The sequence below is a fragment of the Ammodytes marinus genome (genome assembly GCF_949987685.1).
Source record: "Ammodytes marinus genome assembly, chromosome: 2".
Taxonomy (NCBI): domain Eukaryota; kingdom Metazoa; phylum Chordata; class Actinopteri; order Uranoscopiformes; family Ammodytidae; genus Ammodytes; species Ammodytes marinus.
This window is the reverse complement of record NC_137231.1, coordinates 29921025-29947296: the sequence shown is the minus strand read 5'-3', so window position 1 is coordinate 29947296 and position 26272 is coordinate 29921025. Positions and strand designations below refer to the sequence as shown.

The 26272-nt window shown below is 40.7% G+C and overlaps 1 protein-coding gene across 1 annotated transcript in view; it reads right to left on the bottom strand.

Moving 5' to 3' along the window:
- Window positions 1-1386: 1386 nt before the first annotated feature.
- Window positions 1387-26272, bottom strand: part of LOC307255935 (metal transporter CNNM4) — a gene marked incomplete at both ends in the record, with an annotated part of 39008 nt that continues 14122 nt past the window's right edge. Inside the window, 6 exons of the mRNA XM_080034767.1 lie at window positions 1387-1659; window positions 1955-2136; window positions 7505-7601; window positions 19352-19521; window positions 22076-22213; window positions 22671-22814. Coding sequence (XP_079890893.1) covers window positions 1387-1659; window positions 1955-2136; window positions 7505-7601; window positions 19352-19521; window positions 22076-22213; window positions 22671-22814 — 1004 coding nt within the window. The remainder of the gene's footprint in view (window positions 1660-1954; window positions 2137-7504; window positions 7602-19351; window positions 19522-22075; window positions 22214-22670; window positions 22815-26272) is intronic.

The window sequence follows — 26272 nt, the reverse complement described above, 5'->3', positions numbered from 1 at the left end:
CCGATTTATCTGAAACCGCCCGTCAAATCGCATTGAAATATTTTCATATCGGTCATTGGTGAAACACATCGATGCTGTCCGAGAACAGGGGTGTTGCCAAAGTGAACGTACCCTACACATTTCATTACACACATTCATTATAAATCGCATTGATTGTCTTAAATGTACGATGTATACAGACTGGCTGTCTTTATCGCTTTCGAAATCTCTTTAAACAACTCTGGGGTTATAAAGGCAATGGGCTAGTCACAAGAGAGGAAAATAGAGATATATATATAGATAGAGAAGTACACCTTTAACCAACCCCTTCCCCTCAAAGAAAAAAAAATTAGAAAAAATAGTCAGTAGGAGTTGTCGTGTGTCCGTCTCACACAGAACTCGTCAATAAATATCTCACTTTAAATCTTCTACCGAACATATATTACTTTGTTTCAACTCTGCTGACGTGCTCGGGTCGTCTTTAGTCTTCTAGCTGTATGGATGTGAAGGGGGAACGGGGGGGACGCAGGCTTGCTACACATGTATGTATGAACGACAGAAATAAGAGAGGGGTCGGGGCGAGTCTCCCTGAGTCTCTGATTTAGGGACAGTGAATTGGAAGCAACACACACACACACACACATTTAAAAACACACACACACACAGAAGAAGAAATTCAATGTTGACAAGTGAGAGAGAGAGAGAGAGAGATGGGGAGCTTTCTGGTCCAGACAAGCAGGTCCTTCAGATCAGTTAATACATCAAGGAGCATTTCAGGCGCGCGCGCACACACACACACACACACACACACACACACACACACACACACACACACACACACACACACACACACACACACACACACACACACACACACACACACACACACACACACACACACACACACACACACACACACACACACACACACACACACACACACACACACACACACACACACACACACACACACACACACACACACACACACAAACGCAGACACACACACGCGCACACAGATACTCCTTTCTGTCGATAAACTGTAGATTGAGTGTTGGGTTTGCGGTGTGTCCGTTTTCAGATGGAACAATTAATAATGTGGCAAGTTTCCACAATACACTTTGGCATGTCTTTGTGTGTGTGTGTGTGTCAGTGTATGTGTGTGATTTAAATCCTTGCATATTTACACAATATGCACGCACATGGCTTGTCTCTTGTACGCCTCGTCTGCTTGTGCCAAGTCATGTGTCTGCATCCCCCCTCGCTCACACAAACACGCAACCGCAGCGTACATTGGAGCTTAGAAGTGCGTGTGTGCCAACGTAAGTGAGTATGGAGAAAAGCCCGGTGGGAGGGGGCAATGGGGTTGGGTTTGGGGTTAGGGTTGGGAGGGTTGGGAGGGTTGGGTCAAATGCTGTTTTCCAGCTGGCTGTGGTGGTTGGGTGTGTGGGGTGAGTTCTGCTCGTTGAGGAGGAGTAAGGTGGTCTCGTCCGGGCCGTTGTCGGTGGCGTTGCAGTCGGCTGAGCCCAGGTCTGTGATGGAGGGGGGAGGGAGGGGCTTGGCGATGCCCGGGGGCCCCGTCTCCTCCAGGTGGTTCAAGCTGTGGCCGCTCTCTGGAGACTGAGGCACGCTGTCCAGACGGGACGCCATCAGACCGTTCTGGTACTGGGACCGCGTTATCTGTGTGAAAGAGAGAGAGAAGGGGGGAGAGCGGGAGGGATTTTTTGTATTTTCTTTAATCTAACAAGGGAACACTTGTTTTTTTTTATAATTTTTTTTATTTTTTAAATTTGTTTTTATTAACAGATGCTCAAATTACAACATTTCAGAAGATTTTTTTTTTTTAAATTCGAAAATATTTAAAAAATCTAAAGAAAATATTTGAACAATTCGAATAACATATTTAAAAAATGTAAATATATTTTTTTAAAGAATTATAATTAAAAAAAAACACCAGTGTGTCATAATAACCCACCTTGACATACTGCAGGTCTGTGAGCGCGCGCACATAGAAGTCTGGTGTGTACTGCTGAATGGGGATGGTCACACTGTTCAGCTGACTGTTGCTTCCGCTGACAGACAGAGACTCTGTGCGGTCGGCGCCGCTAAGAGACGCTGTGCGATTCAACCCGCTGTAGCTGGACGGGGAACGGAACTCTGTAAAACACACACACACACACGCGCAGGAACGCAGGCACATAGACACACATACACACACACGCGAGCACACACACACACACGTACACACACACACGAGGAAGGGTTAATAACAGCTCACGTTAACAATTCAAAGACAGAACTGCGTGTTTTCAGACGTACCAGGCCGTCCTGCACACATACATGTAATGTGAAACACTGTTTATCACTACAGAAAGACTGTGCGGGTGTTTACAGAACACTACAATGTTTTAATAAGATTTGTGAATGAATGGAACTCCCATGAATCAAACACAGATCATTGGAGGTCCTCGGTAGCACAAGATGCAGTGTAAGTTCAAATGCAGGTTAATATCAATTACATGAATGACTAAGACTAGTTAGTGACACACAGGGTGGAATGTATATGCACATGATAACAACAGAAACATCCAAACAGTAAAATCAAATATGTAAGAGCAGGAGAGACATAGGGGGCTAAAAGACGGATGTTAATAATTAGTCATTTCAATCACACACATGACCGTATCTACTGTACATACCCTTTGTTTCACTATCACAGCAAACAGGAGCTTCTCTCACAAACAAAGGTCGTGACACAAAACTTTCCACAGGCATTACAAGCAGTGACTTGATTTTTTGTGTTTTATAACAATGGCCCCACGCCAACCAAACGTGTCATTCACTCAAATATTTTCAATGAATGTTACACACCAACATGTGGGTTAAATTATTAACAGAGGTGGAAACAAAATGCAATACTGTAATCCATCATGAAGTAAACACAGGGCAAGATGGCTCAGTTTATCTTGCCTGTAGACTGTTGAAACGTGCATTTATGTCAATTAATGGATAAGTAACACTTTAGTCTAATGCCACATAATTTAGTGTTAATAAACCTTACAAAAACATTAAAAAAAATGTATAACACACTTGAATGAAGCCGTTAAGTAATACTATTCTTTGGTTATGACTCGTTTAAGGAGAAAGATCGTAGTTCATAGCACAATAAAAAAATGAAATAAAGAAAATAAATACTTTCATTAATAGTGTGTTATAAAATATTTGTATTTATATTGACATAGCACTTATAACTGTTAAATAGGGAATAGTGTTTCAATAAATACTCAAAAGTAGACACTCATTTTATTCTGGTTAGACTAGGGTTGCCTCATTTATTCTCCTATTTTCATTTGTCTGTACCTATGGACTGTACCCATGTGAGCCAAATCTGCAAGTGAGAGCATGTTCACAGGAGGAGCGGTTAACCCAGAATACAAGTATTATGTCGAAATCCCCCCGACAGGTAGTATTATGAAGTATAAACAAATCAAAATCTAATAGATTAGACTTTTGTCTATTTCAAGTATTATTAAAAGAAATAGATAGTTCAAATTAGGTAAAGAACATAAACCTAGCAGAGACATTTTCTTTTCCATTCTCAAGTAATATGCCAACTATTTTGTTTAGTTAAATCATATGGTCTGTAAAATGTTGATCCCAATATATCCCACATCTCAAGTGACACGGTCAAATTATTAATTTTGTCTAAAACACATAACAATTGAACTTTCAAATCAGTTAAAGCAGCAACGTCTCACATTAAAGAAGCCAGTCAAAGCCAATAAATTCTGCATTTTTCTCTTTTTAAAAAAGTGACTCAAATGATTAATCACCAACAGTTGTTGATCATATTTATCTTGAAGGATTCTTACTCATGGCTGCTCAAAATTTTCCACCTCTGCTCCAAAAATACTGAAACCACAATGACTAACAGTTATTGGGTTTCATCCAGCAAACAGACATGCTGATTTCAACACAATGCCGTACTCCCCAATGAGTCACACACACACACACACACACACACACACACACACAAACCCACACACACACACACACACAAACACACATGCTTGTCACCAGCCAGATGTGTATTATTACCGGTGAATGTGAGTCTTCCAGCAGGGGGCCTCAGTGAGTCATAGGAAACCGTTTTACCTGGACACGTCAACTCGGTTAGCTTTTCAAGGAATTAATGGAGCTAGTAGCTAGTTAATGCTACGGCTACTTCCTCTAGTTAGTTGTTAGGATTAACTTAGCCATGAGACAATCTTTATTATGTGGATACTCAGTACAGTGACTTTGAAGATCCAGTAGGCAACTTTTATTGATTTAAATGTTTTCTATTGTACTTAAAGGTGTTTCACACGTGTTCATTCTTGCGCCCCCTTTGGAGAAAAGCGGTAGTGTTTCTACAACGCCAGCTGTTGTTCCTGGGTGAGCGTACCCATAAAAATAGCATTCTTTGCACGGATGGTCTCGTTTGTTACATGTCATTTGTGATCATCGGAGGAAAGATGAGACTGTTTCTTAGCTTTTTTTAGCAACGGATTCATGTGAGTCTGGTTTGATGTCACTATAAAAAGATAAATCAAATTGTATAAACAAAGTCTAAATATTTGTAGTATACAGAGTTCATTTGGCTGTTTACGTCACTGTGAACGCAGAGAGCGCAGACTTGTTTACTTGGTGCAAAAAAGCATGACGTACTGTTTCCCGATTTATCCATTTTCCCCTTGTTTCCGTTTCACGTACATTTAATAGTAACAGAATTATATTTAGACGCATGACCCTGTGACTTGACACGTGGCTATCTGAATCACAAGGGCTAAATACAGCTGAAGGCCTGGGACCACTTTCAGTTTCAAAAGAATAGTAATAAAAAAAGTTTTATTTTGAAATGTGGTTGAGAAAAATCCAAAATTGTATGTTTTATTGTCTAAAAAATATGCAAATTCTGGTGTTAAAAGTTGTAGAAAAGTGACCGACTGGATCTTATAGACTTTAAAAATATCAGTGAAGGTTTTGAAGCGTTCAAACCAACTACTTGTGACCTGCTGTTAGTGTTTGATTGTTTGAATTACAAGTGGACGAGTGATGGTCCCAATTCCAAACCACAATCCTCATCTCTACCCTCATATCAATTCATAATTTTAAATGTAAATACAACTATCTAAACATTTTCATTCAAAATGACATAACATGAGGAACTGGGATTACATTTGGAAATGTGGATTAAGGATGAAATGAAGAAAATAAAAATAAAACTATTTGTTGTTTTCTAAAAGACGGCAATCCATTTCAGCATTTAATACCCTCCATACTTAATCTAGGGTTTATACTACTCCATGAAAGTGAGGGATAGGACGACAGTAACCCAAAAAATATCTGAATTGAAAACATATACACTGCATCTCAATAGGTCCACATCTTCTCCTTATTTCTTTGTATTATTTAACCCATTCAAATCCCCCGTCTGATGGACAGAACTTTGGACATTACATTTTAAATAAAAAAAAAATAATACATACTGCTACACCCTCTTACAAATGTCTAAGGAAAGAAATGTTGAAAAAAAAAATTGAAATTAAAAATAAAAATGTGAATAAAAGTTGACGTCAGTTTTGCGCCAGGTGTGCCCTCCCACTCAAGCATCCTCCCAAATCCACCCACCCACCTACACCCCCCCTTTGCCCCCAGGCCCTGCCCCGTCCATGGTGTTAAAATGGAGCCCAGACATGCCGGAGTTTACCTGGGAACCGAGTGAACAGAGAAAACCTCTTAAAGGAGAGGAGGCGCGAACGAGGAGGAACCACTGAGAGGAGAGAGGGAGCGGGAAAGGAGTCCATGGGACAGATGAAGGGGAGAGTGAGTGAGTTAAAGACAGTGGAAGACAGACAGGTAGACAGAGAGACAGGTAGACAGACAGATCTGCTTCCAGATTGAAAAGAAAATAATAACTTTTTATGTTTTTTTTATTTTTTTTATTACAGATTTCCATACTTTAAGACCTATAATGGTCTGAACCTGGAATGTATTGATGTATCCATGTCCTTTGTTTTATCCTGCAGAGTCCTGACAAAAAAGTATTTTATGTCAGGACTACGCAGAATTAAACTTATTGCAAAGAATAGCAGGCAGAGATCTGGGAGGGAAGGGAGAAACAGGTCAAACGCAGAGACATGGATAGAATAATGAACAACAAATGAGTCCTGAAATCCTTCTTCCCTTCCTAAATAAAAACCTTATAAACTCTAGATTTCACATCAAGTTTTAATTGTATTACCTTAGAATGTATCTGTTATATCTAAGATCAAGCAGAGTGCGTTTTCCCTGTCCTTGAAGGCCATCCACAGCTTCTGTACATTTGCCGAACTGGAGTGTTAGATTTGAACCGCTAGATGGCGCCAAAATACACCTTTATTACACAGATGCACCTTCGAGAGAGTTGAGAGAATCAGCAGGTCTGACAGAGTGGGAGAGATGGTTCCAGAGTGTCTGGGCTAAGACTAGCAAAAGCACCATCACCTTTAGTTCAGCAGTGGGAGCGAGGGATGGATAAAAAAGGGCTTGAAGAAAAAGGTTTGAGGAACGGAGTGGAATATGGAATGAGGATGTTGGAGGTGTAACTAGGGGCAACATCATGCAGTGCTTTGTAAGTGATGGACAGGATTATTTGAATTGATTCTAAACCGAGAAGCAATAGATTGACGTGAGCACAGGAGCGATATGAGACGGTTAGTTGTCGTCAACAGGCTTGCAGCAGCAATTTGGATCAATTGCAACTAGTTGATATCAGCTTGGTTTTAAGCAGGTATAAAGGGAAATGCAAAAGTCAGGATGGGAAAAAATATATATTATTATTGATTAGATAGATTAATTTAAATATAAACTTATAGGAATCCTAGGATGCCATGCAAACATTGCTGCAGCCACGTTACCATGTGATCTGTACTTGTGGAGTTGTAACCCACTTTGAATTGGGGGTAAAAACCCAAAGTCAGATTATGTGTTGGCTCTTGTATTTTCTGGGAGAACGCTATGATTATCCATCATTATTATCCGTTAATTCCATCCGTAGAATTAACTGGATTAATGATAAAAAAAAAAAAAATGTACTGTTGTACTCTTGCATTGTGCCAGTAGGTGGCAGTGGAGGCATTTCAACCTGGGACATTACACTGGAAAATAACCCTGCGTTCCAAATCACATACTTTTTCTTTTTACTACACTACATCCTAAAGTACAGAAGAGTTTTAAAGGCCACAGGAGAGAAAAAACAATCATATAAGGAAGATTTTATTTTCATTATGTCAAGAAATCTCAAGAATAAAGACGAATACTCCAAAATGCTATTTGTGTTAGTTTGGCATTTATGTATTTTCAGCATACTACAATTGACGTGCATGTATTGGGACATCCTTAATCTTTTTCTGGCAGCATTGGTATTGGAACGTAGGGTAACTCATTTAACCCTCGTACATTTATAGTGCATTTATAATGAGGAGAGTAGTTTGTTTGGACTCACCCAGTGTGGGAGCATTGAGCGCCATGACGCCGTAGAATGAGAACGGTCCGGTCTCAAACTTCATGTTCTCGTTGCCGGCCTCCACCTCCACTCGACCCTGGTAAAAAATAAACATAAATAAAACTATTACAGATAACGTATGAGAAATGTACAACTGTGACGTAATGGCAGAATTCATTCATTACAACTGTAGTGACAGTGACAGTGCAATTACCATTCACATAACCACATGTCCATTCAAATGTGTTTTTTTTTTGTTTTTTTTCTTATACTGATCTGTTTTGCATAATGTTTGCATGTTTCCCCTAGGCTGGCATTGGAACATTAACAAACACTGAAGCATCATGTGACACAAAAATAATGAATGAATGATAGTGAATGAATCTTTTGTGTTCAGCTCATCAACTCCTTCAGGGTCCAAGTTATGACATCAGCAAATGTTTGACAGAAAATAACAAAAAAAATATATATATAAAAATAGTTGTGGATACATTCTCTGTCAATCTAATGAATCAACTCTTGTATTCATGGTTGTAGCTTCAAACAAACACAGCATCATAGGAACTTGTGATGACATAAAGACTGCTGATATGTGCCTTGTAACCTATTATTTACTATCTATGCTTGTAACCCTGACTCTGAGTCTCTATGGAACTACACCATTTGGCCTCTAGAGGGCGGTACAGTCACAGTTTAAAACAAGGTCTAGTGCAGTACTTATTAATGATCGACTGCATCATATTAAGGAAGGGCACTTGTTTACTTTGGCCCCTCGTACGCACTTTGTACTAAAAGAGATTTTGCTTTGTTCAATTCAATTCAATTCAAAAAACTTTATTGTCTATCAGATGGTGACAGAAGATTTGCCTTCAGTTTTTGACTCAAACAACATGGAAACAACATAAGACTCACACAAACAGTTCAATAAAACAGTTGAAGCACGTGTGGAAAGAAAAGCTGTATTCAGAGGTAGTGTCTATTTGGTCTTGTTTAAAGTGCATGTGGGAATGGAAGAGTTCTAGAGAGGGAGTGTGGGTGCAAACGAGTAGAGAGAGAGAGAGAGAGAGAGGCAGACAGACGTGCAAGAGGTTCTTTGTCAAGTTCAATTGAAGGTTGCCCAGCTGAGTGATGGAGACATTAGAGGTAGAGGGGGGGGGGGCTAAGGAGGACAGAGGGATCATCGGGGGTGGGGGGGGGGGCTTTAAGGAGGCCTCTGTGTTAGTGCAGTGAGTCGGTTTTGAATCGGCACGATGGAATGTGTGAACTGCAGCAACAACACAGCACAGTTAATCCACATACTGTCATCCCTCCTTCCCCACGCTACACCCCCCCCCCCCCCCCACACACACACACACACACACAAACGCCCCACCACACCCCACATACGCACGCACACACGCATGCGCAGACACACACGCACACACAAAAACACAAACGTACACACACACACACACACACACACACACACACAAACGTACACACACACACACACACACACACGGCTGATGAAAGCAGAACAGGTGGTTAAATAATAGGGAGACAAAAAAAACGGACAAAGGAAAAAGACAGTGAAGGGAGCTGGCTTCATCCAACACTGAGGATTTTAAATGAAGGTTGGTTAAAGATCTTCAATTCAGAGGTAGAAAACCTTATTATTCTGCTGAAGTTTGATTGGGGAAGTATAAAGTCTGACTACGACATGACATTTTGTATTCTTAAAAGGATGCAGAGGGTTTCGGCTGTAGGGATATGTTTGTACAATGACGCACAATCCATATAGAATATTTATTTTTGAAGCAACAGTGCAGCCATTAAGTGAATCACATCTTTAGGTTAATGTTTCACTCACTCAGTCTAAAGTTCATATAGCATCAATAAAGTGTTGGAACAGGCAAAGGAACACGTGTGATGTCCTTAGATGACTATGTAGTATATTTAAGAGGGGGGAATTAAAGGTGGAGTGAGCAATTTCTTGAAGAATGCTTGTTGTCAAAATCCCTTTTTGTCAAAATCAGTGAATGTCTCAATCCGCTACCTGTCCGTACTCTGTGTGCACTGTGCACTGAAGAAAAATCCAGTGTTAATACAAAACCTAGGCTCTGTAAACTGGCATGTTGCTAGCTAGTAGCTATGGTGGCCCCATTGTGTTTACATATCAGTTTACAGAGCCTAGGCTGTGTATTCACACCAGATTTTTTTTTCAGCGCACACAGTACGGACAGTTAGCGGATCGCGAGGGGATATTCACTGATTTTGAAAAAGTTATTTCGACAACAAGGGTTCTCCAGAATCGCTAACTCCCACCTTAAAGAGTTCATGACACAAACACAGTATGTAGAACCAACAAAAAAAAAACAGGTCTATATTTCACGGTGTAAGTTTCTCTTTAAGACAGACAGAGATCATTAACAAACATAAACAAACTGATATAACTGTCCCTGGTGCTATTTTAGGGTACACGCCAATTTAGAAACCAAATGACAGGAGAGGAGGGGGGGGGGGGGGGTGTATCTGTCACTGTAGTTAGAGTTAGAGCTGCTCCCAACACAAACGCTGCACCTAAATTAGAATCAGAATTATGCCATTTTTAATCAATGTTAAAAATAATAATACTATTAGAGGAAAGAAGAAAAACATGGACGAAACAGGTGAATCCAAACTTATACTAAATAAAGCTTGAGGGGAGCAGAAAAAAGAGTGAAAGTTGTCATTAACAAACATTCCTGCAAGTTTCATTTGAGTAAAATTACCAATAAACAAATGACACACGCTCATGTAGGCATCCAATCACGTGTGTCCAAGTGTAAATATGTGCATCGTCACACCTATAGGCTCGCACAGTATACACACACACTCAACTCTTACTCACTGTCCCTCTACTCACATGACACACACACACACACACACACACACACACACACCCCTCTCCTCTCTCCGCTCTTTGTTCTCTCTTCATGCCCTGTGATATCTGCTTTCCTTTTGTTTCATGAACACACTTTGATGTTCGCAAATACATTTTGATTCTCAAGCTGCTTTTGTGTGCAGGATGTGAAAGCATACTTCCTTAACGAGGACAATCCTTCCGCGGGTCAACGCTCACACTCACCTCCTCCGCGTGTGGAAACAAAATGAAGATTTTTTTGTATTTAATAATAACAAAAAAATACATATATTTTTTTTAATAATAAATGATTTTGAAAGGGAGGTTCACTGGGCATGAATAACTTTGCCACAAAAGTACTAGTCAAAAAATTCATCCCGCCACAGCCACACACACACACACACACACACACACACACACACACACACACACACAAACACCTTCTCAGTACAACCCACAGGCACAGAATGAGTAATAATCAGATGTCAAATGCCTTGCTCAAGGACAACTGCGCCGCTTAAAGAGGAGCAGACATTCACTGCACACACCTCTTCATCGGATTGTGTGGAAAACAAGCTAGCTAATGCTAAATTGATTTTAGGGTGTAAGTAGTCTCGCAAAGCCAGACCAAACTACAGCAAGTAGTAGGGTCTGGAAGCACTCTGTTTAGAGCCATCTATTCGGGTGGGGAAACCGGGGGAAACTGGGCTAGCCTGTTTGTATTTGTTTAAACCAATCACAATCATCTAGGGCGGGGCTAACCCCGGGAAGCAGCAGCGGTGTTCTGCAAAATAGTGCCGGGGGGAGACTTATTTTGATGGAACGTCTTCACGTCCAGAGACTGTCAGAGAAATGGCTAAACCCGCAAACGCCACACAAAAACTATTAAAGACAAAAGGAATATACATAGTGTGTTGCTTTCTAACCAGCATGTCAAGACACCATACACTTTAGCCCCCGAGGAGCTCACGGGATAACTTAACCGGAGTTAACTAGCCACCCACGTAGTGTTATCTCTGGTAACATTATCATAGGCGGTTGAGAGGACGGCTACTGCGGTCGAGTAGAATTTTTAGCATTCGAGAACTTATGTCACCACCTCCTATCGCTGTAGTCAGAGCCGTAGTCCGTCTGTTTACAGGCAGAACAGGGTTTTGACGTTGTGAGCGCTACACCAACTGCAGCAAGTAGCCGTAGTTGCTAGGTGATAGTGGAAGCCGTTGGAATCTTTCCCCGTCGCTAAAACACCGCTGCATAGTCCCTAATTCACCAAAGAAAGGGAACGGCGGATCTTAATCTAGCCGGTTATAAGGTCCGGTGCTGGTGCTCAATTCAAACCCCCACGCTTCATTTTCCAGAGTTTATGAGGGTATTTCTGCCCGGGGGTAGTTGTACAATGAAGTTGGACAGCTAGGCTAAGCTAGGATGCATCCCGGACCGCCGCCGCCGCCAATATTATTATCCCGAAGTATCGCCACACTTTATTTCTGTCTACAGTAATGTGACTTCTCACACCCTGTGTGTGTGTGTGTGTGTGTGTGTGTGTGAGAGAGAGAGAGCGCTGCTCATAAGCACACGGGTTGACTGTGAGTGAATTGTTTCCGAATTTGAGGGGGATCGCAATAGGGGAAAGCCAGCAACCGGAAAAGGAGGGGGCTGCGTCAGGGCTGCGTAGCTTTTCGACGCAGGCGAATAGACGCTGGCGGAAGTGGTCATGCCAGACTAGGGTGTAAGGGAAGAGGGTCATATTGTGTACGGACTGTGAAGCCCACTGAGGCCAATGGCTATTTTGTGATATTAGGCTCTATAATTAAAAACTGATTTGATTTGAAATTGATATTATTGGTTCTTTCATAGTCCTACATTCTCTCCAATGAAACAGTTAATTAACCAACCATGACTTAATTGAAGCATTCACCTTCTTAAAAAGTACATCAACAGGTTTGGAAATATGCTAAAGACCTTTCAACGTGTGATTACCTTACTCTGCATGTATGTGACAAAGGCTGGTGGTCAAATACTCAACCAGTAACACGTGCAAATATACACACACACACACCAAAAAATCTCATACATGCCTCAGGAGGTGCATGCAGAAAGCTGACCGTGGGCGATTTGCAAAACGTGCGCACGGCTGGTGTGTTTCATTTAAAGGGGGCGGCAAGGGGGAGGAGAAGAGAGGGAATAGAAAGAGAGAGGGAGGAGAAGAGAGAGAATAGAAAGAGAGGGAGGAGGAGGAGGGCAAGAGTGAGAGGTGTGCTCCGGTCAAACCAGTTTTCCCAGATCTGCGCTGGCAACACACAACCTGCCAACACAATATAGGCCTTTAATATACTGGCTTTTATTCAAAAATAGGCCTCCAGTTCCTGACTGCAGTCCACCACTGAGACAGTATTAAAAATCGATCCAGGTTACGGCCTTTTTATAATTTTTTTTATATTCTTACATCTGATATGAGAAAAATTACTGTGGAGATTGCAGGAGAATTTCTTATGTTTTCTGCAGTAAAAATCAGACTCCAACTTGAATTATGAACGCCACCAGCTCAATTACATCTCTATGTGGAACTTTAACTTTGGTTGTTGCTTATTAAACGCATTGATCTGTCTGTACAAGTGTCCTTAATACAAACCCCATCAAACTTTAAAATCGAGTGAATATCACAAAAGTTCCCAAAGATACTAAATATGCTGGGCTGAATTTATGGGAACGTGTGTAAAAATCTGAAGCACAAGGCATCCTGAATATATGTTTCAGCTTATAGTTTAATAGGAGTGTGTGTGTGTGTGTGTGTGTGTGTGTGTGTGTGTGTGTGTGTGTGTGTGTGTGTGTGTGTGTGTGTTTCTGGTTGTTAAGACATGTGCGGGACCTGCACTAGTTGTACTTGGCCAAAGTTCAAGTCTGGTTCGTGACTCATCTACAACGTGAGTGAGGGAACACTGCCGTCCCTGCTATAGAATATAGTCAAACATAGTAAGGTGCTGATGTACCAACAGATTTCACAGACGGCCATATTTCAGACGTTGATAGTTAATTTATTACCAGACTGTGCAGGTCAGTGAGGGCAGGAAGGTAAAGTCTACAGAGTAGGATTGAGGAAAAAGCAGTGCCTTAAAGACCTACTTCACCGGTAGATATATGAAGGTGTATTGAACTCTGAGATCCCATGTAGGATAAATGTGCACAAAATGCAGAAATCGGTTCATCCTAGCCTGAGAAAAAGCAGAAAGAGTGTTTTATGGTCTCACTGTCTAACCCTATATTTACTGTTAGGATTAACAGGACAGCTGGGCCAAGGGAAGACTGAGGGAAGAAAAACCTCATTCATTATATTATAATAGCGTTTTTATAATGATAGAACGCCGGTTCCGTATGGGTGAAGTATTCCTTTAAGGGAAGTTAGAAAGGGACTATCACTATACTAAATTAAGTATAATTCCATTTTCCAACTTCCAATTAATACATTCTCAAAAAAAAAAAAAAATTATCACTTTGGATATTTTTTTTCAGATATGATTTACATTGTATAGTCTATTAAGAAGACAAGTGGCAAAGTCTTAAACAAGCCAAGCTGTAACCAGATTGTCTAAAAAGGTAGAACTTGAAACACCTGAATTTGACAAAAGCAAAAGTGCCAATATGGGTGACTCACACTTTCCTTTGTTGTCAGTCTATCTGTCTGTCTGTCTGTCAGTCTATCTATCTGTCTGTCTGTCTGTCTGGAGGATTTGTTTCAAACCCGTTTGTCTAGTTTACTGGCTCCTGTTTCTTTCCCTTGTCCTCTGATGTGGTCATGTTCTCAGACCTCAGAAATTAAGTTAGTGGGTAAAAAGTAAAAATAACATTGTTGATACATGTGATGTATTTGGCCGGCATTGTCTATATTAAGGTGAAATACTCATGTAGTTTATTTTAATTTAATTTTTTTAATTTTATTTTTATGTCATTTCCATCTGTCCAAGGATTGTTTGGGTTGTGGGGTGGGTGGGGGTTGTAATGTTTGTATGTATGCATAAAAAAAATTAAATAAAAATAGTTTATGAAAAAAAAATATATAATATCGTTGATGGCAGAAGTGGAAAGGAACTGGAATTAATCTTTCTTTCAACAAAATAATTTCTATAAAGTAGTAGTATAATATGTTAAAATGTTAAAAACCATCATTTTGCCAAGTGACTTTCGACAAGCTGTATATACTGTACATCATTTATCCATATAAAGAACAACCAGCAATTTTACAGAACAAACAATCATCTTCTCATAAAGGAAAAACAGCTTGAGGGGAAGAGAAAAAGTATCTTAGAGACCCATTCAGATGAATTACTGTCAACAAACAATTAATAAAATGCGCCTTGCCATTAGATATCTGACATTTTTACGACTGCCTTCAGGCGTGACATTTCCTTTGTGTTGCCAGCTGCAGGAGAATCCCTCGTCACTGCGGTTTACAGTAAACTGCAAAATAGAAGTTTTAATATTCCATTAAACGCTGAAACAAACCGGATAGTTTTCAACAGCAATATCCACATGTGAAATGTGTCAGTCCAGTTATGACAAGGAAACACCTATAGTGCTGGAACCTTGCCTTTTAGATGCTGACCAAGGAAGGAAACAACAAAGTATTGGAACGGGGCCTCCATGTGAGCGCAGGCAAATGCCAATCACTGTGTGTGTGGGTGTGTGTGTGAGTCTGAGTCTGAGTGTGTGTGTGTGTGTGTGTGTGTGTGTGTGTGTGTGTGTGTGTGTGTGTGTGTGTGTGTGTGTGTGTGTGTGTGTGTGTGTGTGTGTGTGTGTGTGAGACTGTGTGTGTGTGTGTGAGACTGTGTGTATGTGTGTGTGGATGTGAGTGTGAGTGTGTGTATGTGTGAAGCTGTGGTGAGTCCATGTATGTTTGTTAATAACTTATAACAAACTAGTAGGGGGCCCCAGCTGAAACCACACACACACACACACACACACACACACACACACCTGACATACTGTCATAATATGTGTATGTGAGAATATGAGTGTTCTGTGGTATGTGACCATGTGTTTGTCATAGAATGAACCGCTGACTTTGGTTAATAGCTGATGTCAAACTGAACAGTTTAATTCAACTGTTTTTGCAAAGTCACTGAGTCAATTATGCTATGTGACACACATACACACACACACACACACACACACACACACACACACACACACACACATTTCTTCAGTGAGATGTAACAGTGTGAGTCAGAGACAAAGAATATCAACTCAAAGCTTGGTCTAGTGTCAATGGTATGAGCTCATACACAAACACACATGTTGTCTTGAGTAACTTTTGGGGACTTTAAATAGACTAACATCCATTTCCTGGAGACTTACCCCATTACAAGAACTCGCCCAAACCAGTGACCAAATTGACACACACACACACACACAAACAGCGCTGCCTCCTTTTAAGTGCAGGAATATTTCTCTTATTCTCACAGGACTGACATTTTTCCAGCTCTTTTCAACAACAGGAAGAGCCGCTCACAAATATGTTATGACCTAATTATTCAAGAATTTAACCACAACACACTTTTGGTCCCACTAAAACAAACTTAACATAATAATCGAATCATTGATTACTCATACATTAATAGATAGAAGGGAAAATAAGCATTAGCATGAGCCCTGCACACCGTTGAAAAAATGGGGACCAAATAAGAATAGTTTTTACCTGAACATTAGCTGGAGGAGTGAAACCTCCTCTGAAAAACATACAACCTATTATTATCTACACTATCTGATGTGTGTTACTAAATGTGCATTGATGAATGACTAACTATTTGAATACCATTTAAATGAAAAGGAAAGGGGTATTATGGAAATGTACTAGCCTCTTCAGCATAAACACTAGCCTACTAGAACCCAAAATGTTGTTTCCTGTTTATGACCAAACATCTAATTTAGTGACATCATCATCCCTTGCCTTTCATCCAGACTTTATCTTATCAAAACATGTTTAAAGGTCTTGAAGGGACAAAAAACTTTCCACACGTTTTCTTGACGTCGGAGGAACCCTGTGAACCCAGTGATCCAAACCCTGTCTGGGTAAAGCCACTGTGTTCTGTGAGAATGGCAGGGCATCTTTGAAGAAGCATGAATCACATGGGCTCATACACAAACAGCCTGTCTGCTGAACACACACACACACACACACACACAGCCATAGCACACACACACACACACACACAGAAACACACACACACATAGCCATAACACACAGACAGACAAACAGACATAACACACACACACACATTCAGATGTACACACACTATAAAAGGAGTGGAACAAGGACACTGAATTATCTGTATCTGAGGTTTTTAGTTCTCATGAGTCCAACAGACTCCCACACAGCAGACATACACACACACACACACACACACACACACACACACACACACACACACACACACAATGCTAGAAATACAAACAAACTTGTGAATGTACACACACACACCAAAGTGTCTGCTACATTCTATAAAAAGAATCAAAACAGAAGCAGCAGAATAGTGATGACTTCATTCGTTGTCCTTGACATAAACCTGGTGCCTGCATTACCCACGATGCAACATAAGGTGCTTTTCACACCACCAGCCTCATTTAATTGGTCCACAAGTACAAGGACAAGTATATCTGTATCTCCCTCCACTCCCTGTTTCTCCCCTTCCTACATCAGGAATGTGTGAGTACAATTTAGTGATCAGGACAAACATGAGACACAGACACAGACACAGACACACACACACACACACACCCAACACAGACACACACACAACTTTTAGGGTCTTTCTTTACACAGAATAACATTAATGTATTCGAGTCTTACCCTAATCCTGACATTAACCAGTAACTGTCTTCCAGTTATGGACACAGCTTTTGTTCCCAATTGCACATGCTGTCACCAGTCAACTGGTTTTAAGTCTACAGCAGTGTGTGTCCTCGAAGTGACTTAAGTCAGACACACACACACACACACACACACACACACACACACACACACAAGGGTATTCCAACAGTCGTAGTGAAACTAGAAAATTTATAATTGATTGAGTCGTCTGCAGTGTAATGTACAATTACAGAAATTAATGTTCATATGCAAAGGATTGGACGAATGAAAATAGTTATAGATGCAAAAATCCAGGTTAGGTTTAAAAAATAAAAATGTCATGTCAAATAGTTGACTTCATTTTAAACTTCATTACATATTGAGACACTTCCTTCCATTGACAGAAAGCTAAGCAACAGGATTTTGAGTAAAGACAACACATCAGAAGATCGAAACGTTGCTTTTAAAAAATTTAATTCAACTAAAAACCTGGATGAAAATTCTGGACTATTCACTACTACTGGCTCCTCCGGGCGGGCGGCATATTTTCTCCCCTGTGGAAAATTCCCTCCTGTGGCATGCTCACAGTAAATGCCACCCTTTCAGCGGATTACTCCACATGGGGGGTCTATACGCTCGCGACCGATCCCACATATCCGGCCTCACACTGGGGTATGGATCTCACAGAGGGGGGGTAAGTCGAAGTGATCCCTTGGTTTACTGTAACCGGCTAATGACTGTTATGACATAATGACATAACAAGACGTGTGAGAAGTAAATGTGTGTGAAAGAGTAAGACAATGAAAGGGTAAGGTTCCCACCGTGTAGGATTTGAGCGCACGTGTACATGTACACAGAGCGTAAATTGCAAAAGTGGTGTTTTTTTGTGTGTGTGTGTGTGTGTGTGTGTGTGTGTGTGTCCTTTCCACTAACATCTTATATCATGAAGATGAATTAATTAAGTATTTATTTTCGAACATGTGAAAATATACAATAAAAGCTTAAAAATAGAAAATATCTAATCGTTTTTTTTAAAGAGCAGAGAAGAGCATGTCTTTCAGAACCAGCAACCCCAAGCTTTGTCAGCTTATTCAGAAGTACAAATTCAACAGAGTTATTTATCCCACAGCCATCATGACCACTTTACTTTCTGTAGGCATTTCTACTCATGTATCTTGTTAATCACTCACTTAATCGCTTGCAAATTTTTTTTAAATTACATCTCAATAAAGTTAATATTTGGTGAACCAGATATCGTAATAATAAGTGTGGTGGTATAATGGCAAACAGTATGTGAGCAAGAACACACTGTAATCATTTACTCTGTTTACTTGAACCTAAAGCAATCATTCAACAAAAAAACATTCTTTTACCATTCTCCATCACATTCTGAGCATGACTTTTACAAGCCACCAACTCTGGCCCTCAATATTGTGTAATTGATGTGAGTATAATTCTGTTTCTTAACGATCCAACATTTTTCCCAAACTGCAAGCTTGAGCTGGGATCTGATCATAAATTAGCTAGACTCTAATGCACTTGTTTACACAGTAGCTGCTGTAACAGCTGGCGGCGCTCTGGCAAAGAGAGCTCAGAAGAAAAACATTAGGAGGGACAGAGAGAGAGAGAGAAAGAGTGTGAGAGAGAGAGAGAGAAAGAGACAGAGAGGGACAGATAGAGAGAGAGAGATTTTTGTTGCCTTATGTTACGGCTCCCGCCTTGTTTTCTTTCCTCCTGTTCCCTCCTTCACTCTCTCTCTCAAAGGTGTCCTAATTGGGGGGGGGGGAGGCAGGTGCTCTAAAGGCGTGGCCTGTGTGGTTTGGTGTGGTTTATTTAATGGTTACTGGCCGATTAACGAGCCTGGGATGGTCGGCCGTAACACCTTACACCAACTACTATAAAGAGATATCCAAAAATATGACACACACACACACACACACACACACACACACACACACACACACACACACACACACACACACACACACACACACACACACACACACACACACACACACACACACACACACACACACACACACACACACACACACACACACACACACACACACACACACACACACACACACACACACACACCTCTGCATTAACCAGTGCGTACCTGTAGTATGAGGACAAAGTAGTCCACGGCCTTGCCCCTCTGGTAGACGTAGTGATGGGCAGAGCGTTTGTCGCTGTCTACGAACTTGATCTCCTGGATGACGTCAGGATGGCGAAGGATTCTCAGCAGAACTTTGTCTGAGATCTGAGCTGGGCTGAACAGGCTGACCTCTGCAGGGGGGGAGACGGGGAGAGAGAGGGTTCATTTATGTGCAGATTTTTTATAACATATTAAAACAATACAAACACAAAGTACAACGTACAAACAATTAAAAAAAAATGGGATCCCTAAAAATTGGCTACTCAAATAATATCTTCATGTTCAAAAGGGGTAGGAAAATGTTAAAGACTTTTTTGGGCCCCTACTGGCTCACCTTTTTTTTTGTCAATGTATTAAAACATATTAAAACAATACAAACACAAAGTAAAACATATAAGCAATAAGAAGAAAAACAAATGGGATCATAAGCAACTTATAAGCAAAAAAAAATAGCAACTCAAATAATATCTTCATGTTCAAAAGGGGTATAGTGTGTGTAAATGTTAAATACTTTTTCGGGCCCCTACAGGCCTCTGCAAGGGGGAGACGGGGAGAGAGAGGGTTTATTATCAGGTGCAGATTAATCAATAATGAAAATAATGATTAGTCACACAGCCATGAAAATTTTGGCCATAGCCTTTAAAATATAAGCACAACTCTTTGATTGATAAGTTAATATTGCTTACTTTTTAATGCCATCTGACTGTTTTTGACTGTTCTACCTGGTCCTGTTTTTTTCTTAATAATATTACAAAGTGTAACTTTGTTAAGAAAAGTGTTAAATAAATGAATTGTATTATTATTAATATTAGAATCACTGTCCGCCTCCTGGATAGCTATTACATTCACAGTGATGATTTATGTCCAGCACATTTTTCCTGTAAAAAGGAATAACATGCATTTATCAACTGTTGTTCACTAAGCTTTTGCAATCAGAGGGCAACCTTAAATGGGCTGCTTGGACCCCACCCAAACTGAGTACAAGGAAATGTTCCACCCTGCAAACAAAACACTGTGCAACACACACACACAGTGAGAGGCGAGGCCTATATGACCAGTGTTATAACAGCCATATAGTTCGTTCATTCATTCATAATCTAAAAGGCAAATAAAGTCCATTCATTCTGGGTTTTAAAGTCAACAACTTCATCAGGTTCAATATTAAATAAAAGAACAAAGACAAAAATATTGCGCTTTTTTGCTGTTGCTCAGATTAAAAGGTGGGGTCAGTGGTTCTGTTTACAGAGGCTAAGCAGTGTATTTACACTGGATTCTTTTTTAATATTCACTGATTTGGACAACAAGCATTCCTCTCGCTGACTCCACCTTTAAATGCTCTGTGAATAATTTTCGAGTCTAAACACTTTCACAGCCCATGTCTTGATATCTTCCTAGTTTTAAATTTTTTATAACACTTAAATTGATCTACAAATAAATCTAATATAGCTTGCTAATCAAAGACGTCCTTAAACGTAAGGATGCATCACATTGTCGTGTCATAATGCGCTGATATTAAATGTCTGAAAAACATCTCTCATACATCAGTGGTACCGGAGATACACCATGTGAGATATCAGTTGCAGCTGAGATCAGACACAATCTAAAAAACAGCTGGGTAGGTAGTGATCATTGATGTGAGCAAGAAGAAAACAAGAAAAAAAAAACACATTGAAACTCTTACTTCCTGAACTGAAGAGAAAACCGATAGAAGAAATGAAAGATCTAATGTAATTACTGTGCAAAGAAAAAAATTAAACCAACATCCCAAGAAAGCAACTCTGGCACGCTCCTTGCACTACAGTGTCAGTTAGACGAGGAAGTGCTACGTCATGCTAATGGCAGCTAGCGCTCGCCGGCTTCTGGTGGTGGCAAATGGGCTCACACACACACACACACACACACACACACACACACGCAGTAACTAACTAGGACACATTGCAACACGTCCATAAGGGATTTCTAGCAGTGGCAAAAGGCATCACATCCAACTGGCTGCAGTTCAGAGTCTCCTAGTGGTGGTGAGAAGAGGCTGGCACACTGCTCCCATCTCAAATAGCTCTTCTGAGTAAATCAACACATTTAAACCTTGTCCCTCTGCGGACATGTGTGGACCTGCCGCACAACCTGGGGATAGTCATGCTGTGGCTACAGATCTAAACACATACAGTATGTTCAAATATTCAGGTGGTTTTTACAAGGTATTAGTGGCTATATTTTTTGGTGATATTGGCTGGGTTCCAATCCCCATACTTCCCTGCCATTTAGTATGGTAGTGAAATATTTATGATGTCCCAACATATGTGGTCAGATGCAGCATGCTGAAAAAATACCCGAATGCCCTACTAAATCCGGTCGGGAATTTTAAGTGTGGAAATCAGCATGCTTTGCAGAAGTTATGTTGCATCGACAGAGCCTTCGGGAGAAGACAACCGGCAATGCAATGGATAAAACAGCAAGAGGCAAGTTCAAGCGGCGATGTTATGATGAAATCAATAAGCAAATATATGTCCCAATTCTATGGCTACTGCATGCAAACTACATACTTTTTATGGTCAGATGTAGTATGTTGAATAGTAAAAAGAAAGAGTATGTGATTTGGAACGCAGGGATTATGTGTGTGCGTGTGTTAGCATGCGTGTGCGTGCGTGTGTGTGTGTGTGTGTGTGTGTGTTCTTGTTTCCACACCTGTAGCCAGGAAGCGATGTGCGGCCAGCAGCAGTTGAGGAGAGACCTTGACTTTGGATTCACTCTCACTCTGTTTGAAGGCGGAGAAGTCTCTCTTGTTCTTATTGGGCGCCACCTTTCTCCTGTTGCGGTTATCAGCTGAGAAGTGACACGCACAAGCAGACAGTTATTTATTTATGAAAAATGTACCGTTAAAAATAAAAATCACATATTGTAAAAATCCTCTAAACCGCTTATTGCTTAATCATGATAGAATAATTCAACAATTTACATAATACAAAAAGGTTAGGGTAGTTAAAGTGGCTCCGAGGAACTTTCAGTTTGTGTTGATTCTAGCACCCCCTTTGGACAAAAGTGGTAGTGGTTTATGACGCCAGCTGATGTTCCTGGGTGAGCGTACTCATGACAGAGGAATTAAGAAAAACAATATGAAAATAGCATTCTTTGCACTGATGGTCTTGTTTGCTATTACATGTCATTTATGATCTTAAGAGGAAAACTCAGACTGTTTCAGAAATATTTTAAAGTTCCTCGTAGCAGCTTTAATGGTAGTGGAGTTGAGTGATAAATGAAGGAAAGCCAAAGTTAAACTCACTGTAGAGGTCAGATTCATCCAGAATCTCAGATTTGATGATCTCCTCGATGACGTCTTCCAGAGTGACCAGCCCCACCACCTCGTAGAAGGGGTCGCCCTCTCCCTCGTTGTTCACCTTCTGCACTATGGCCAGGTGGGACTTTCCTTAAAGGGGAAGAAAGAGGTTTACAGCATTAGTGGGGTACTTCAGATAATGTATACAATCATTTGTCAAGGCCCTACTAATCAAATACACAAGAAGTAGACATATATTTTAGATGTTGTGATCTACACAATTTGTCAAAAGAAATCACAGAAGTGGAATTCATATCAGCATTTGGGCTATTATTAGCATCCAAGCTATAAACATTAGAAAGCCCAAGGACATGAGGGGGATTTGTGCAAAGTGCAGAAGCTGCTAATGAACAGTCGGACAATAGCTGCAACTGTTTGTGGAAGTTACGCGTCATGAAAGTTTTTGAAATGCAGTGATTAAAAAGAGGAAGAAGAGCACACGCAGATGTTAAGAATGCAGCACCCTTAGGTGATAGGACAACATTTACCATGTGACCAGATTCTGAAGTTAGGTCTTAGTTTGGACTGGGTTTTTTGTGAGAAATAAAAAGCAAGAAAGATAATATTTTGTTTTTTTGTGAATACATCAACCACATAAAGTGAATGAACCTAAATAGATCCATACTACCGTTATTTAGGGTGGTAGACAGTACTGTATCTATCACTATTATTTTGGGATATGCTGCAAATCCATGCGCACAACGGATAATCATATATTAACACTCCCTTATTAAAAATATATTTTATGGTTTGGACACTCGTGTGGCACTCACTTGATTTGTTCTTAAAGCAGATAAAGACCCAGGTGAAGCTTTTTGTAAAATCTCTGCTCTAGAGGCTGAGTCACTACTCAACACTGATCCTGTATGAACGTCAGCCAAAGGCATCAAAGCATAACTCGGTTAAAAGGAAAACGATCTCTAACCACCATATCATATATTAACATTGCACTCGTGGTTTGCTCATGTTGGTATGAACGGCGGAAGCTTTCTTGGCTTCGAGAGCTGTCCTGTTAAAATACCTGAACACTAATTAGATGCCAGTCAGATGTCTCAATGCTGTGTAAGCTTTATTCTTCCTTCAAAATAAAAGCATACATTTCTTCGCTGTTAAGATTTTTTGGGGGGGGGGATTGTTTCTCAGGAGTTGTGGCTCTAAGGAAAGAGGGTGTTGTATTGCCGTACAGATTGTAAAACCCACTGAGACAAATGGCTATTCTATGATAGTGGGCACAGTAAATTATAAATTAATAATTTGATTACATGCATGATGAGCCAGCTTAACAGGTCTGTAAGTGGCTGAAGTCCAGATTGTAGTGAAAATATGATTCTTAAACATTCCCTTTGGTATCTATTTATAGATACGGTGGTATGTTTGTACAATTAGTGTTGAATTTGAATTATTTCACAGCTCTAGGTTTGTACAATCCAAACGTAGCCTCTTGGCCGAGCCCCTCGATGGAGACAAACAGTCCTATCATGATGGATTCCTCTGTGACAGACAGCACTGCTCTAACAGTAACCCATCTGCCCACTCCCTCTGCTGCACCGCTAATAGCCTGTTAATGTGTACAGGTCGTTAGAGCCCGGGTGGGGCCTGGACTTTGGCCATGAGCCTTACTGTACAACACACCCACACACATATGGAACACACACATATAACACACACACACACACACACACACACACACACACACACCGACACAGGCACACGCACACACACGGCCTGCTGAATTCCTCACATGACACATGTCCAAAGTGCAGATGGACACCGGTTTCGCAGCAGACTTGTTTCCAAAGCAAAGGCAGATGCTCTGAATGTTTAATGGAGCTGCCAATAGTAAACACTAAGAGGATATCAGGGAGTCAGTGTGTCCTTGATGTCTGTCTAGCAAAGTGGGCACGGCTGGCACAACAACACAAACACATTCTCAGCTTCGACCTTGCTGGGTTTAACAACACAAATAGAGCAGGGGGGGGGGGACTTCGAGGATTCCAATTCACCATAAGGCCGGCACTGCCGTGTGAGTCTGTGATGACACGAGTCATATTATGAGATGTTAGGGTGTGGGGGGGGGGCTGTGTATTTAGTCTGGAGGCTCCAGGCTGGAGAGGAAGCAACAAGGCTCGACAATCAGCTACCTTTTTCTGGAAATCCGTTCGTCTATTATTATCCATCCATCCATCCATCTATCCATTTATTTATTCATCCATTTTTACTTAATAAAATGTCACACAAAATTACATTGAAAAGTTTCCAGTGCAAGCTTATGTCTTCAAGGAGCTTTTTTTATTATGGTCTGACAAAAGGTAAAACTACATTTTCCAAAATCAGGGTCTATTTCTATTGATATTGGTATATGTCTCATGATTACTATTTGATACCTATATTAACCTGTCTAGTTGTCATCCAGTGTAACAAGAAAAATCCCAAATAGAGTCATGGAAAATGTATGAACAATATTTCTGACCTTCACATCAAATCAGACAGATTTCCCTCTTAGATTAATCTCTCTCTGTGTCTTCTCGTTTACCCCCGAAATTCCCCCGTAACCAGAAATGACATCATACGAGGAAGCGTTGATATGATGTCAGCGGGACGGAAAGCATTAGTCAACAGAGTCCCACGGTAAGAAAGGCTTTGAGCACATTCATTAGACGGCCCATGTTCATTCCACACAAGATCACTGTAGCAACGAAAATAGACGCATCTCGTAATGGAAAAGGAAAAGGCCCTTTGCTTGTGTGTGTGTGTGTGTGTGTGTGTGTGTGTGTGTGTGTGTGTGTGTGTGTGTGTGTGACCTCTCCCTGTTGTGCTGAGTCAATATTTCAGAGGAAGTAGGACCCCAGGGGACATGCTTACACCCAGTTACTGGAGAGTCACTTGAGAATCTATTGACTCCTTCGCAACACACACACACACACACACACACACACAAACACACACTGTCACAAACACACACACTATGTCACACACAGACACACACTATAACACAACCTCACACACACACACACACACACAAACAAACATACAAACACACACAAGGAAGTTCCGCCAAGTAGTAGCGGCATCATGCATGCAGTGTCTGACCTTTGTCAGCTGAGTCTACAATAAAGTCAGTCACCCAGCTCCCGTCCAGTGCATCTGCTGATTTTCGGGGAAAGGTTTTTCCAGTGCAGCAAGCTCTCCCCATAGGCTTACAAGGACATAAAATGACCTGTCAATTCTCTAAGCAAGAATGTGACATGACAAGCAGGCTGTGAGCTAATGGGACAGAATCCTTGACTTGACTTTCTGAAAGATTTAGGCTGGTTCCCCCTGGAGTCCCTCACTTACCCAGCTTTAGCTTACTGATTATTAGTGACTGCAAATTTCAGTTTTTGGTTTTCAAGCTTGAAATTTGACTTGGAATTGCACTCTAGGTGAATTTGAACGTCAAATTAGACACATATTGTAAAAATGGACCGGACTTGAAGTGGATTTGCGGTGCATGCCTACGAATTGCAACATCGCCGGTTCGATTCCAGAGACCTTTGTTGCATGTCGTT